At 33.5% G+C, this 16667-nt stretch overlaps 1 protein-coding gene across 1 annotated transcript in view; it reads left to right on the top strand.

The window, feature by feature from the left end:
• TECRL (trans-2,3-enoyl-CoA reductase like) overlaps positions 1 to 16419 on the top strand; it is a 113791-nt gene extending 97372 nt beyond the window's left edge. The window contains exons 9-12 of the mRNA XM_078068182.1: positions 6855 to 6912; positions 14199 to 14284; positions 15036 to 15081; positions 15960 to 16419. Coding sequence (XP_077924308.1) covers positions 6855 to 6912; positions 14199 to 14284; positions 15036 to 15081; positions 15960 to 16087 — 318 coding nt within the window. The 3' untranslated portion in view covers positions 16088 to 16419. The remainder of the gene's footprint in view (positions 1 to 6854; positions 6913 to 14198; positions 14285 to 15035; positions 15082 to 15959) is intronic.
• The last annotated feature ends 248 nt before the right edge of the window (positions 16420 to 16667 follow it).

Here is a 16667-nt window from a genome sequence, read left to right as displayed (position 1 = left end):
TGCAAATTTATTTTATTATAATTTTTTGTAATTATCATTTATTTTTTGGCTAATACTGACTAACTCCTAAAAATAGTAATACTTTAAATTAAAATCAGCAGCTACTATATAATGATAAAAATTATCATTGCTAAAATATATAGTATGAAAGCTAATATAAAATAACTTCTAAAAAAATCATCATAAATGTGTTTTTAACAATAAATTATAATAGTCAGTATTTATGAAGTATCTTTATCTTTAAAATTTTACTGTATGGTGCTATTTTTTAGACTATAGTCTTGTACTGTATGTGCACATTCTTGTGTTATATGATATTTCATGAAAACTCTATGGATTAAAAAATAAATAAATCAGGTATCCCTAGAATTGTGGTAATGAGATGGGCTACAGAAATAAAATAAACTATTTTTAAGCATTAAATCAAATACCTTGAGTTACAATTTGAGTGAAAATACCATCTCTTACAGCAAGTATATCAAGTTTTATACAGTAAAATATTAATTTCATGCAATAAATAAATTCATAAAATAACTATTAAAATTTATTTTTCATATCCTGCAATCATATAAATGCAATAGCTGAACTTTTACTTAGAACCCTACAGTTATTCATTTTTAAAAGTGACATGTATTGGTCAGGGCAAAGACAATACAATAGAACAAATAAATCATAATAAATGGTGCTGTAGGAGCCAGATATATACATACAAAAAAAATGAATCTAGACCCAGACCTTATACTCTTCACAAAAATTAACTCAAAGTGGATCACAGACCTAAGCACAAAATGCAAAGCCGTAAAGCTCTTAGATGATGACAAAAGAGAAAACCTAGATGACTTTAGGTACCACAATGACTTTTAAGGTAAAACACTAAAGAATAATCCATGAAGGATATAATTGATAAGCTAGACTTCATTCATCTTAAAAACTTCTGCGGGGCGCCTGGGTGGCTCAGTCGTTAAGCGTCTGCCTTCGGCTCAGGTCGTGATCCCAGGGTCCTGGGATCGAGCCCCGCATCGGGCTCTCTGTTCAGCAGGGAGCCTGCTTCTCCCTCTCCCTCTGCCTGCTGCTCCCCCTGCTTGTGCTCTCTCTATCTCTCTGTCAAATAAATAAAATCTTTAAAAAAAAAAACAAAAAAACTTCTGGTCTGCAAGGACGGATGTCAAGAGAATGAGAAGAAAAGCATAGACTAGGAAAAATATTTGCAAAAGACACATCTGATAAAAGATCATTATCTGAAATATATAATGGATTCTTAAAATGCAAGAATAAGAAAATAAACAGCTCAATTAAAAAATGGGTAAAAGACCTTAACTGACACCTTACCAAAGAAGATATACAGTTAGCAAATAAGCATATGAAAAGATGCTCCAAATCATATCTTATCAGGGAAATGCCAATTGAAATAAGTTAGCACTACAAACAGAATGGCCAAGAACCTAGATCACTGACAACACCAAATGAAGATAAGGATGTAGAACAACAGCAGAAACTCTCATTCATTGCTGTGAGGATGCAAAATGATCTAGTCACTTTGGGAAACAGTTTGGCAGTTTCTTGCAAACCTAAATATACTTTTACCATATTATCAATTGTGCTCCTGAGTATTTACCCAAAGGAATTAGAAACTTATGTCTACACAGAACCCTACAAATGGATGTTTACAATAGTTTTATTCATAATTGCCAAAGCTTGGAAGCAACTAAGATGTCCCAAAGTAGATGAATGGATAAACTATGATACATCCAGACAATGGAATATTCCTCAGTGCTAAAATGTAATGAGCTATTAAGCCATGGGAAGACATGGGGAAAGCTTAAAGGAATATTGCTCAGTAAAAGAAGTCCTTCTGAAAAAGCTAAATACTATATGATTCTAACTAGATGACATTCTGAAAAAAACAAAACTGTGGAAACAATAACAAGATCAGTGGTTAGCAAAGGTTGGGGAGAGAGGAATGAACAAGAGGAGTACAGAGGATTTTTAGGACAGTGAAAATACTCTGTATGATACCATAATGATGGATATGTGGCATTATACATTTGTCCAAACTCAGAATGTACAACACCAAGAGCGAACTTTAATGTAAACTGTGGACTTTGGGTGATTATAATCTGTCAATGTAGGTTCATCTGTTGTGACAAATGTACCACTCTGTTGGAGGACACGGATAATGGGAGAAGTTACGCATGTTCAGGAGCAGGGGATATATGAAAAACCTCTGGACCTTCCCCTTGATTTTGCTGTAAACTGCTCTAAAAAAAGTCTTAATGAAAAAAGTATTGGTTAGTATATATATTTTCTGATAAGCCCATAATTATCATATTGGACATATTTATTCTGGAACACAATGCATGCTATCCTTTTTTTATTGAAATGTATATAAATGGGTTTCCTAATTTAAAAAAATAGAGGTTAGGAATTAGAATAAATTTTTATAATGTTATAGTGATATATTATCATGTTATAAAACTTAACTTACGACGCTAAAAGAGTGTAATATTGGCCTATATTATCAAATAGCATGTCTATGCAAGTGTGTTTTATCCTTTAGATAATTATATAGTGATCTAAGATTTTCCTTATTCTTGAAATATTAAGATAAAATAAATAAGACATGACATAATAATTATTATCATTAGAAACAGAGAAAATTAAAATAGCTGAAATTCAAAACAAACCTGATTATCAGTGTTAGAAACATTTTGGCAGATTCAATTTTTTTAATTATATTAATGAAATAGACATTACATTGCTCAAATTATAAACTTATATCTGCTGATAATTAATAATAACAATAACATATATAAATCTTAATCTCAGAAAACAAACTGAGGGTTGCTGGAGTGGTGGGGGGTGAGAGGGATGGGGTGGCTGGGTGATAGACATTGGGGAGGGTATGTGCTATTGTGAGCACTGTGAATTGTGTAAGACTGTTGAATTACAGACCTGTACCTCAGAAACAAATAATACATTATATGTTTAAAAAAAAAAAAAAAAAGAAGAAGATAGCAGGAAGGGAAAAATGAAGAGGGGAAATCGGAGGGGAGATGAACCATGAGAGACTATGGACTCTGAGAAACAAACTGAGGGTTCTAGAGGGGAGGGGTGTGGGCGATGGGTTAGCCTGGCGATGGATATTAAAGAGGGCCCGTACTGAATGGAGCACTGGGTGTTGTATGCAAACAATGAATCATGGAACACTACATCAAAAACTAATGATGTAATGCATGGTGATTAACATAACATAATAAAATAAAATAAAAATATTTGGGGAGAACAGATATATACAGAAATAATATAGTTTTTTGTTTTTTGTTTTTTTTTGGATTTTATTTATTTATTTGACAGAGAGAGAGACACATGCGAGAGAGGGAACACAACAAGGGAGAGTGGGAGAGGGAGAAGCAGGCTTCCGGCTGAGCAAGGAGCCCAATGTGGGACTCAATCCCAGGACCCTGGGATCATGACCTGAGCCAAAGGCAGACGCTTAACGACTGAGCCACCCAGGCACCCCGTTCATTTTCATTCCTATAAAAGTACTATTAGATTACAGAATAAAAATTACTTATTTTTACTGTGGAAACCAAAAGAATTTTACTAAGACAAAATGACAAAGCCTGACTATTTGATGGCTACAAATTCTGTATTAGGGTGTTTAGATTTTATTATTATTTTTTAAATATTTAATTTATTTATTTAAGAGAGACAGCACGAGAGAGAGAGCACAAGCAGGAGGGGGGGAAGGGTAGAGGGGGAGGGAGAAGAAGACTCCCCACTGAACAAGGAGCTGGATCCCACTGAAAAGGGAGCTGGATGCCGGACTCAATCCTAGGATCCTGGGATCATGACCTGAGTGAAGGCAGACATTTAACCGAACCACCCAGGCACCCCTAGATTTTATTCTATAGACACAGTGTTTTCACTATTTATATAAGTAGAGTATGTCCACTTGCTGAGGCTTGCAAGAAAGAACATTACAGAAATTATATAAAAGTAGATCTCTGCAAGTTGGGCTTCTTCTACACATCTGTATGTTTCACTATATAAGATGATTTAACATTTAAGTAATGTAAAAATCAAACCTAATGATAGCAACTTCCTCAAACTTTATTTGTGAAATTGCTGTGTTTACATACAATGTGCCAAAGGAAGATATCTGATTTAGAGAAGAATCAACCCAGGAGAAATGTGTAAGTGTTGGAAATGCTAGAAAATGTTCCAGTGTTTCACATTTAATGTTCTTCTGATTTTTTTTTTCAGTAATAAAACCATATATTGAGTTTTATAGCACTGACTGAATTTTCTAATCTTACTCAGCTCTGACCCAAGAGGAAATTACATTAACCACTTTTATCTAGGTCAATTAACCTATATTGGACACATTCATTCTTGAGAGTATTAAAACCAGTGCTTAAGGTGAAAGTTGAAAATAGTCACAATTGCTCTTTAAAATCCATTACAGATTTGCTAAGTTAATGATAAACTAAGTATTTTTAAACATATAGATATAGCTGATTTTTTTCTCTCCACCCCTAGAATGTATATGCATTTCATCTGTAGATAGCAAGATGGAAAAGTTGGATTATTTACCACTTTTTTAAATCCCCTTTTCTCATATTTCTTATTTCAGTATGTTATGTTTTATTTGGCGGCAGGCGGGAAGGGGCAACTAATGATAAATTATGGCATTAGCATACAGCTAGTGGTCTAACTGAAACCAAATGCTCATTTTTCCATGGCCTATACTTTGGGTAAAGGATTGATGTTTTCGTATCTAGTTGTGTTGTGAAAAATAGGAAGGAGAAAATATTTTGAAGGTTGAATGAGTTTAAAATATTGATAATCATAAAGTGAATATGTTTTACCAGAAGAAAAACCATAATTTCTAAAATATAATTTGTTCATAGAGTTGGTAAGTTAATTTGCTTATTAATAAGTATTTTTTTATCATATATTCCATTTTGCATTTGGCACTGTGAGTGATGAAAATAAGTATGACACACCATTTGACTGAAAGAAGAGCAAAAGAAAGACTGAACAAAAAAACCAAATTATTAATTTAGTAATTATGTGTTTTGTGGTGCTGCCACTGTGAGAGAAAGAAATTTAGAGAAGTAAGATTAATCAATGTAGGGTAATTCTCCGGTTTTTAATTGATGACATCGGTAACTAAAATTATCACAGTTTTATTGGGTAATTCATATGTCAGACACTTCATTTCATTTAATCATCCTAAAATAACCATCATAAGAAAGAAAGTAATATCAGCATTTAGGTGAAGAAATGGAATTTCAGATGTCTTAATCATGTAATCTCTAAAAAGTAAAAGATGAGGCATTCAAGCACAAGTTCATTCAACAATGGCTCACACTCTTAACCACATTCACCTATAAATAAGTTCAACTATAAAATTATTATCTGAAAATGTAAAATTCAGCTTTTATTCCTAATGATAACTCGAGAAACTAAGGGCCTCTTCTACAATTACAAAACTATTATATGTGAAGAAATCCCTACAGAAATTGTTGAAAAGAACAAAATCACATATATGTTAAGAGATTAATAGGATTAAAGACACTGAGTTAAAAACATGCTCAACTTAGGGATATATTATAGTGAAAATTTGGATGACTCTAAACAATAATGGTATTGGACCTGAGCCAAAGGCAGACGCTTATTAATAACAATGTTATTAATAACAAAGTATTAAATTTTGAATACATATCTAGTGTTAATCAGATGAAGCATATTTATGACAAAGGAAAGGGTACTAACTTCTGGGGACACATGTTGCAAATTGGGAACATTATTTTTTTTAAAGGTTTTATTTATTTATTAGACAGAGAGAGAGATCACGAGCAAGGGGGAGGGGTGGAGGGAGAAGCAGACTCCCCGCTGAGCGGGGAGTCCCATGCGGGACTTGATCCCAGGACCCCAGGATCACGACTTGAGGTGAAGGCAGATGCCCAACTGACTGAGCTACCCAGGCACCTGCAAATTGGGAACAACATTAACCCTGCCCCTGAAGATGTTAGTAAGACTTGAGCTTCTTAGACGTCATAGTGGTCTATGGACCAGGACGGCTAGTGGAGTGTATATGATCAAGGGGTCAGATAACAGACAATCAGCAAGTGTCTTTGTGGGACAGTACTGCTTCCACTCAATTTTCTAAATTGAGTTGAAACCAGCTGGGCATCACACTACCACCCTTGCAGTAACAGGGTTGCTACTGTGCTAATGAATTTAGAACATGCATACCTATGCCAAATCTATCTTCCACAACCTGACTTGTCTCTTCATGGCATGGAAACTTACCTACTAAACAAGTACAAAGCATATAATCAGCACAACCTGATTTTTAACAAGGGAATTTGAACCTAGTTATCAAAAAGGATCAATAATATCTTCAAAGTTTCTAGCTCAATGTGATTCATTATGTTAATTCAATATATATCTACAACAGCTTCTTTCATTATTATGATATAAGCTTCCTTCTCCCTACAATTAGAGTAATAATATATCTCTTGGATCTTTGGAATTAATATATTAAATGGATACTGGCAAATCTATAGAATATGATTTTTTAAAAAATTTTTAAAGATTTTATCTACTTGAGAGAGAGAGAGAAGGAGCAGGGGGAGGGGCAGGGGGAGCAGCAGAGGGAGAGGGAGAAGCAGACTCCCCACTGAGCAGGGAGCCCGACTTGGGGCTCAGTCCCAGGACCCTGGCATCATGACAAGAGCCGAAGGCAGATGCTGAATGGACCAAGCCACCCAGGTGCCCCTATAGAATATGATTTTTAAAGAGGAACATGTAGATTACACTGAAAAGTTTAAAATGTTTTACAGATTTGTGAAGCTGGAAATCATTTCATCAATGTAATCTTGGCTCATCCCAATCATACAGGTTAGTCCCTTTTTCTCTTTATCTTCTCTAAACAATGTTAATTATTATTTTTAAAAGCCTTTATTAAACAATTTTTAAAGCAATAGTTGGAAACACTTAAGAGAATATATCCCAATTCTAGCCCCTCTATGCCTAAGTTTTTAAAATATTTGAACTAAATCGTATTTTCTAATAATGGTTTCTCTAAAATGAAATGTGCATGCCCCCCACATCAAATGACAATCTCACTTAAATATGTAAAAAATAAACAGATGATTAAGAACTAAGGCAGTATAAAATCCAGTGATAAATGCCAATTTTTTAGCTTAACTCTCAATCTTGATCTAATTTGCATAATAATTGATATAACCTCACTGTATTTCAAGTGACTTAAACTTTTTTCTAATAATAGTGATCTTTGACAAATTCAGTAGCTCTGAGATAGCAATGCCTGGGAGGACATTTTGAATTTAGTAGTTAGTTAAAAGTATTTCACAAAATTCACAGCGTTTATATAAAGATATTCTTGGTAAATTAATCCTCTCATTCAGGTTTAATTATAGGTATGGATTCATACTGCGTTTTGTACATGACACATAATTTAATTATATTTTAAATGGCAATGGTCAACATTTGGATTTCATGTTGTTATCAGTCTAGTTGCAAATATAAAGGTGCATTTGCCTCAAGTGTTTTTTAACATCTACCTGAATGTCTTAACATTTTTTGCCTTGCACATTTCTGGCAGGTTGGTGAAACACTTTCCAAAATATTTTTTTTCATATAATATATAGAATCACAAAGGACATTTACTATGTTAGAACATTTATGAATATATAAAACAGCTATAATATATAACATGTTTTATTACATTACATAATACTGTGATAACTAGTCAATTTTTTTGACTATTGACCATATATCGAGAGACAGATAGAAATATATAGATCTCTAAAATAACTACAATATGACTTGAAAATATTTGTACTTTATCTTGCTGAAAAATATTAACAGATTAATGCCAATGCTATTGTGGTTTACTGTCTGCTTTTGCATTAAAGAAGAGCCTACATTTCATTAAATGGATGGATGCCATTTTTATCTGACCTAAATTCATAGATTTGCTGAGTTCTCTTTGGATGTATTTGAAGCCCAATTGAAAACCTTCTGATAATCTGATTTGTTTTTAGTGTAGAAACACAATACAATCCTGTAAAAATACTAGTATTGCCAAAGTTATGAATATGACTAATTTAGTCTTAACTGTGACCCTTTAACAGTGTCACCTTGCTCAAGTTTCTTCATCTATTTGGATTATGGTATCATGATTTGAAAATGAAAATTTTAAATCATCATGTTTCTGAAGTCAAACATGATTTTGGAATTGTTCATGTGAAAAAGACTTTTTTCTTCAGTGTTTACTCCACCCTTTGTCTTGCTTATATATTGCTCTTGAGAAATCAGACACCAATCTAATCTTCTCTTCTTTGTTAATTGATTTGGTCTTTTTGCCTTGAGACTCAAAGATTTTTTCTTTACCACTAAGTCTATTAATTTTGTAGGGTATGTTTTAGAGCTCATAATTTCAGGTCAATTTTCCCAGAAACATGATGTAATCTTCCAATAGGTTGATTCATGTCTTTTTTTTTTTTTTTTTTTTTTTAGTTCTAGAAAGTTTTCTCATAGTTTAAAATTTGTTTTGTTGCATTGTGGACTTTATCAGGGGGGGTAAATTATATATGTTATGTCTTTATATGTTAATATTTATCAATTTCTATTTTTAGCTTTTTCTTTGTTTTTGGCTGTTTTTGTTCATCTACTTAATATCCTCTATTCTATTGAACATTCCACTCTTAGGCAAATTGAAATATCTATATTACTGAGATGACTTTTTTTCTTTTTCTACAATTTCTGTCTTGAGTACAATCACCTTTCATCTTTTTTTCTTTCTTGTTGGCCATATCTATTTTGAGTTTTGGAATTCTTAATAGTTATGTACTCTAGTACCTGCAAATGCTTCTGTGTAGGCATGTTCTGTTAAAATTTTTCAATTTTCTTTTTTTTGAGGGGTATTTTTATCAGCATGGAAAAAGAAACTTTCTATTTTATTGACATAAAAAGCTTATATGAATGCCGGTCAACTTATGTTCATTTTTAAGTGTATGGATTGTCCTAAAAGAGAAATAACAAATGTTTTTTACAGATGGGATGCTTGAAGAGGAGTCCCTAAAGTGTATTCTGGAAGGGATGGGGGGTTTCTTTATTGTGTCTTTTGATTCTTTAAACACTCCTTTTTTTTATACGTCCCACAATTCCCAGAACTGTTTCCTTCTTTTCCTTCTCCTCTAAGCCTCCAAGCAATGTCTTCCCCATGAACTGCTCTCCGATACTACTTTTCTTTTCATGGGAGCAGTGCTTTCTAAGATGAAAACCTTCTGGTCTCACTACTTTCAAATCATTTCATCTCATTTCAGTTCTTCATATCCAGTGTTCTGATCTATCAAGTATCAGACAATTTCTCAGGGTAGACCCACTTTTTTTCTTCATGAATTCTAGATTTCTATACATACAGTGTAGAATTCTTTTTTTCTTCATAAACTCCTTTTTAAAATATCAGTTCTTTTGTTGGCTTTGAAAAACTTTCTGCTGCTCCTGAATTTTTATTCCCCATTATGTATTAATTAAACTTTGTGGTAATATCTTTTTCCTAGATGTGCCTTAGCCATAAATTATGTATTGGGGGACCATTTAATATTTATTATTTAAACAAGGTGTCACAAAATGTGTTTCCCAGGAGACACAATCTGATATAGAATAAGTTTAAAAGAAGGTTATTACAAAGTATGGAAAAGAGGGAAGGAAGGAGAATTTTGCTAAGTGAGAAATTGATGCCATTTCATGGGTGGCCTCAGTCAATTCTATAGGGGTATCTGAAGCTAGAATAATCTTTCTGACCTGTCTTATGTTGGAATGACTAGAAAAAGAAGGGTAATTTAGGTGTGGATCTCTCTGGGAAATGTGAATGACCAAGGATAGGGCAGCTCTCTTTAGTCAAGGCCATCCTCTCAGCGGGTCTGATAGTTGAAATCTTTCTGCTACCAGCACTTACAAGTTATGGAAGTTATCACACCCACTGGGGATCTTGGCAGTGTATCACTGAAACCATCACAGTCTCTTCTTTTTTTTTTTTTTTTCATGGATCCGCTTTGTGTACTTTCTTTTAGTAGCCCTGTCAGGATGCCAGTAGGCCTCTCTTTCTGGGGGAAATTTTTAAAAAGGTGAAAGATTTATATGATCTGAAGAGAAACCAGAGTATGGGAAATTTTAAAAAGACATGCTGGGGCGCCTGAGTGGCTCAGTCGTTAAGCGTCTGCCTTCGGCTCAGGTCATGATCCCAGGGTCCTGGGATTGAGCCCCGCATCAGGCTCCCTGCTCCGTGGGAAGCCTGACTCTCCCTCTCCCACTCCCCCTGCTTGTGTTCCCTCTCTTGCTGTGTCTCTCTCTGTCAAATAAATAAAAATAAAAATCTTAAAAAAATAAAATAAAAGAGATATGCTAGTGGGAGAGTACACAGCTTTCACCACTGTACATGGTCTTGGTATGACAACTGATTTGTACTAATTTCCTCCTCCACAAACTGCTAAATTCCTTTTACCCTCAACATGAACATTTAATGTCTCAGGGATTACCTATTGGCATGGCCTAGATCTTCACTTTTTTTTTTTTTTTTTTAAGCTGGGAGGGGCAGAGGGAGAGGGAGGGAGAGAATCTTAAGCAGGTTTCATGCCCATCATGGAGCCCAACATGGGGTTCGATCTCGTAATCCTGACATCATGACCTGAGCTGAAATAAAGAGATGCTTACCTTACTGAGCCAGTCACCCAGGTGCCCCTACCTAGATCCTCATCTAGAGGATAGAATTTTCATGGATACTTGTTTTGGTGTTGCAGGGTCTTCTTTTCTGAGTCCCAGGTTGTTCTTCTACCAATGAGTTTAGTGTCTTACAACTGGTTAAAGTCCAAAAAGTGGGAAAGGAATTTTATATTAAGTTAGCTGCTCCAAATCTCTGGACTATTCATCTCTTATTTTACCTAAATTCAAAAATAGTACTGTTGGGTAAACATCAGCTAGCCTCTAGGAACATTGTGTTATTATAACTAGCCACAACGCTTTGTGGATCAAGCTTCTTCTGAATTTACTACACATTCTGGCTTATGACAGGTAAGTGCTGCAACTAGAAATGCTTTTGATTTGGGAAAAGGGGAGGGAAGGATCCTTAAATCCCAATCACAACTAGTCCATCCTAGTTTTAAGATGACATCACTTATACTCAGCCTGGAATAGCAGAGAGACAACACTAATCTTAGGGCTGGTGGTGCCCCTTTCACTAAAACATTCATCATAGCTTTGGAAAAGTTCTATGGAACTTAGGAAAGAACATGGGAATATAGAACATGAGAAAAAAATTTCTCCCAGGGAAAGGGGTCTTCCTTTTACAGCCTTATATAGACTAATTTAGGATCCCCACTTTTCCAAGCCATTTGATATATTTTGTCCCCTGCTTGCCATGGAATTTTAACATTTCTTCCTCACTTACTATGTGCCATTACTTTGTTCATGCGTCCAGACGCATGTTAGCGTGTTTGTACCATTTTAGCAGAACATTATTTCCTATATCCCAGAAGACTGTGCCAACATCATAAACCTACTGTTGTCCAATTTTATATTTTGCCTTTCTTATCAAGTACCCTCAGAATCCAATCACATGTACATACATTCTCCCATAATTAGCTAGTTCATGGGAGCTGGGTTCTGTAGGTCCATTGGGGCATAATTCTTTTTTTTTTTTCCCTTATCAGTCCAGAACAAACTCTGGTAGGTTATATTGTACTATAACCCTAGCTTATAGCATAGGAGTTAAGAAAGTACATGGAGAAGATCTTAGAGGGGATTTTCTTGCAACATAGTGGCATATGTTTTGCCTTTAAGCAAGGGGGTGTGCTAACTTTTAATAGGGAGGAGTGGGCGACTTCTGTAGGTTCAGGGAGTTCATGGAAATCTATATATTCCAAGATTTTGTGAACAACAACCTGGGCTTAGCAGACCAAGTTTGGATTGAAAGTCTTTTTTCTTTGGAGCCTGACTACTCTTGCAAGTAAGTCCTTGGCCTGGTCCTCAGCTTTCTCTGCCTTTCTCTCATTGCAAGAGATCAGAGCTTCTCTGATGAGGCCCTCTAGCTTTCACAGCTGGATTTTAATTGCCAATTGTTAATTTCAGTTTTTAGCTATTTTTATCAAGAGCACTGATAGCGATCACCACTTAATTCCATTGGACCAAATAAAGCATTCCTTTCCACCAGTATAGCATGCCAGCACACCATTGGTAAAAGGCTTTACATTTGCACAGCTACTCTTGTACCAGCAGTTATCTGTTCAAGACCTACCATCAGTGATGCAGTACTCATTGCAGGCTTTTCAGTAGGTCATTCCACTTTAAAATGCCAGTCCATTATCTGCTTTGGGGGCCATTCCTGGTGGCAGCTATTGTTGGTTCAGTTTTCTGGGATGCAGATGCTGAAATGGAGTTTAGCATTCAGGAGGTTTCTTAGAGAGTGATTTTATGAATGGGAAAAAAAAATAAGTCATGTTTGGGGAGGAAATTGAGAGTCATACAGTTTCAAGGGGAGTTTCAGATGAACCTCAGGGGCATTCTACAACTAGGATGAACAATCAATGCTATTCTTAGTTGAGTCCTCAATTTACCACATTGATCAAATATTGGATTAAGGCTACACCAAAGAATGAGTGTGACCTTGGGTAAGGTTTCTCCCTTCTGCCAGGCAATCTTTATAGAGGGTGCTGAGGGTTGAAAGTTTTCTGCCAGGAGTTATCCCTGAAGCTGTGGAATAAACTTTTATACCTGAAGAAGACTCTGTGTGGTGCAGCGTTGTAATGTAAAAAATCTTCTGACTTTTATTTAATAGAAGCTCTATTATTAATAGTAACTATAGCTTGAGAAAGCACTTCATGGGCTTGTAAGTATTAAATTAGTAACATCTAGACTTACACCTTAAAATTAACAGTAAATACATACATGAGACAGTATCTATATACATATATTTTTCTGGGTCCTAAGACATTTTGGTTATTAAATCTACAAAATAGAAGAAATGTGTATTTGTGGATCCCTGAACATTTCCACCACCACTAGAGGCTGAACAGTCATAAACTAGGTTTAACCCAGATTATCTTGTGTGCATCTTCCACCTCTGAAATTCAGTTTCTATAACATGGATAGTAGGTTCCTCAATCACTTTTCTTTTGATGAATATATGGACATTACACAAAGGAACTTGCATGTAAGTTATCAAGAGAATCTGTAATATTAAATGGTATGTTTTTATCCTTATGTTGAAATGAGCAGTACATGAAATCTGCACAGTACCTAATATTTTTTTTTACTTTGATAGTTTAATGATAGTTACAAGTCTGAAAACAAAATACTGACATTTCATTATGACTTTAGAATTATAACTAAAAGAGATTAGTTGATGTGTTATTTGATTAAACTTGCTATGGAGAATAAACAGTAATTTATAATTCATATTTACTTTTACAAATGTCATTGCTCAAAGTTCAACTTGAAATCTTTATAAATTTGTTATCTAAAATATTTCTTGAAAGAAGTTAAAAGGCAAAAAAAAATCACAAAAATCAAGCGACAATATGCTAAGTATAATGAAAACTGTAAATCACAATCCTGATTGCTGAGCAGAAATAATTTATGTGGTATTTCTGAATATTAACTATGCTGATATTCACTGTAATCCTCTTATGAGAGATTTTCACACTTTCCTAATATAAATGACATCCTTAAAAAATTCCCTTTGGATTTTCACTAATTAAATAGAAAGGGATGTTTGAAGTATTTAATAATCTCAACCAAATCATTGCCTTTGACACTAAAAGAGAAGAGGCATGCAATTGTTAAAGCACATTTACTGATTTCAGTGTACAATTCAGCTGCATCTATTATGCAAAATAACATTTATATATTGAATTTTAAAGAACTGATTATCATCAACATAGCTATAGACATAGAAAATGACAGGTATTCTGTTTGAGTCAAAAGGTCATAACATTTGAAACTGGAATTCTTCTAAGTAATTTGGGAAATAGGTTTCTATAAATATATGATGACATTTTATGTTGTATAAGTTATTCTAGGGAATTTAGAATCATATAAGACATATATGATTAAATTTACAATATGTAGCATCATTGATATTTTACTCTTCTTTCTAAAAGGAATTAATGCCTGTTTTCCAAGTCCAAATTATAACCCCTTCACATGGATGTTTTTCCTGGTTTCATGTCCTAACTACACTTATGAGGTATGCTATTTATGTATGTAAATAATTAAACTTTATTCTGATATACTAAATGCATATGCTTATGTATTTACATATATTAAAGTTTAATATATATGATTATACACAGATTTTATCTGTAGATCTGTATATCAGAGATATAAATTATGATATATTATTTCATTTCAAGTTATAGGCATAGGAAATTGGAACATTTAACCACAATTTTCCCTGCAAAAAAATGAATATTTCTGTATATATTTATTTTTAAAGAAAACTTTACAATCTTCATATAAAATGTCTTGAGATGTTTCAGGATTCCTTTTTTTTTTTTTTTTAAGATTTTTTTTATTTATTTATTTGAGAGAGAGAGAATGAGAGAGCAAGCACATGAGAGGGGGGAGGGTCAGAGGGAGAAGCAGACTCCCTGCCGAGCAGGGAGCCCGATGCGGGACTCGATCCAGGGACTCCAGGATCATGACCTGAGCCGAAGGCAGTCGCTTAACCAACTGAGCCACCCAGGCGCCCTCAGGATTCCTTTTTTTATCATCAAAGTTTTTGGAACAATATCTTTCATTTTGTTTTATGAATATGATGCTGTTTATGGCATTATGACTATCATATTTAACAACAAAATTATTATTTGGGTGACATTTATTTCTACCTATAGTTTTTCCACTGTGTTTTAAGCTTTCACATTACCTATATAATATCACAAATAAAAAAATATTAGATTAATCATAGGTATTCATTAATTTATGTTTTAATCTAACAGATTGGATCATGGATTAGTTTCACAGTCATGACACAAACACTGCCAGGTAAGACTAGGTTATTTGACATTTAAGTAAGTGCAGCTTTAAGAGAAGTGGTTTCTGAGAACAAGTTTTTATAGTGCTAAAGTTTGGCAGCTTTGCAAAAGGATTTTATGCTTCATTTTTATTTTTATCTTGGATATTTTTAGAAGTATTAAAATATAATGAAACAAAAATCTCTAGGTAATTGTGGCTTAATCCAACCTAGAAAATGTAGGTCAAACATATTTATTAGCAACAAGGATTTGTTAATAGAAGTGGTGATAATAATGCACTTCACTTGAAACTCTCTCTTATGCATGAACACAGACAGACATGTGTATGTGCTGTGCCCTTCAAGTGTCCGTGATGTCTCTGAAGGGAAGGTTGGGAGCATGAGTGTGTAATCTTAAATGCTGGGCATTTTAACACACATAAGAGAGTTAAATTGAAATGAACTGCATGTATTGGAAAGGATATGTATTACATCCGTTTCATCCATTATTTGTTCCACTGTATAAAATTTTTGAATCATAATTAACGTGGTTTGCTATATGCATGTGTGTGTAGATGTATGTTATATACATACAGAAAACTACTATTGAAAAATTCAGAAAGATAAAAATTCCTTATTTGGAAATACTTTGTGGCAGTGGGATATAAAAAAATGTGGATTTATTTTGACCTCTGCTATGTACTTTCTATGTTTATTCAACCATGTGGTAAAAATAGTTGAATATATATTATGCTAGGCAATTAATATGAGTAAAGAAAATTGATACAGAAGTATCACTTGAGAAATATTTTAAGAGCTAAATAGGTTCTTTTTCTAATAGAACTTGCTATATCTATCATAGAAATAAGAAAGGATAATTCTTTCTTTTTTTTTTTTTTTTTTTTTCTAGTTGGGATTTTTACACTTCTGATGAGTATCCAGATGTCTCTGTGGGCACAAAAGAAACATAAGATTTATTTGAAGAAATTCAATTCTTATGTGCATAGAAAATCAGCAATGATTCCATTCATACTGTAGGAAAAAATATATAGAAGAAAAGTATATAAGCTCAATAAATCAGACTTGGGCAATTGTTGACTATAATGCAACAGAATTTCAAAAACTACAGTACTTTTACTGAGTATAAATATTAAATGGTATCATCTAGCTAAATGTTAAGGAATAAACCTGAGACAAATAAAAAGTAGAAACCATAAATATGGGACTAATAAAAAATAGTATCCAATCTCTTTTCAAAGGATTGGTCCTTAAACAAGATTTTCTTACTTCATTAAATATTTCATAATACTATTTGCTTAAGATAATTAAAATACCTAAATTCTAAAGTAAAAAAATTGTGACATTTAAGTCCCTTGAATTTTACACATTTTGATAGCAATTTATTATTTTCTTTATTGTTCAACATGTTATTGAGAAGTATATTTCAATTTCTTGTGAAAATTCTACCTATATTAAAAGTGAAACATGTAATTTCTCATGCCATATTCATTTATTCATACATACGTTGTATGTATGAAACTATACATTCTGAAACTATAACAATTAAAAATATTTTCTAGACATTATTTACTAAATCATTTGAATATATACTGCATAT

This window comes from Halichoerus grypus, chromosome 3, assembly GCF_964656455.1.
Source record: "Halichoerus grypus chromosome 3, mHalGry1.hap1.1, whole genome shotgun sequence".
Taxonomy (NCBI): Eukaryota; Metazoa; Chordata; class Mammalia; order Carnivora; family Phocidae; genus Halichoerus; species Halichoerus grypus.
The sequence above is the reverse complement of the archived record's forward strand: the minus strand, read 5'-3'. Positions and strand labels throughout refer to the sequence as shown.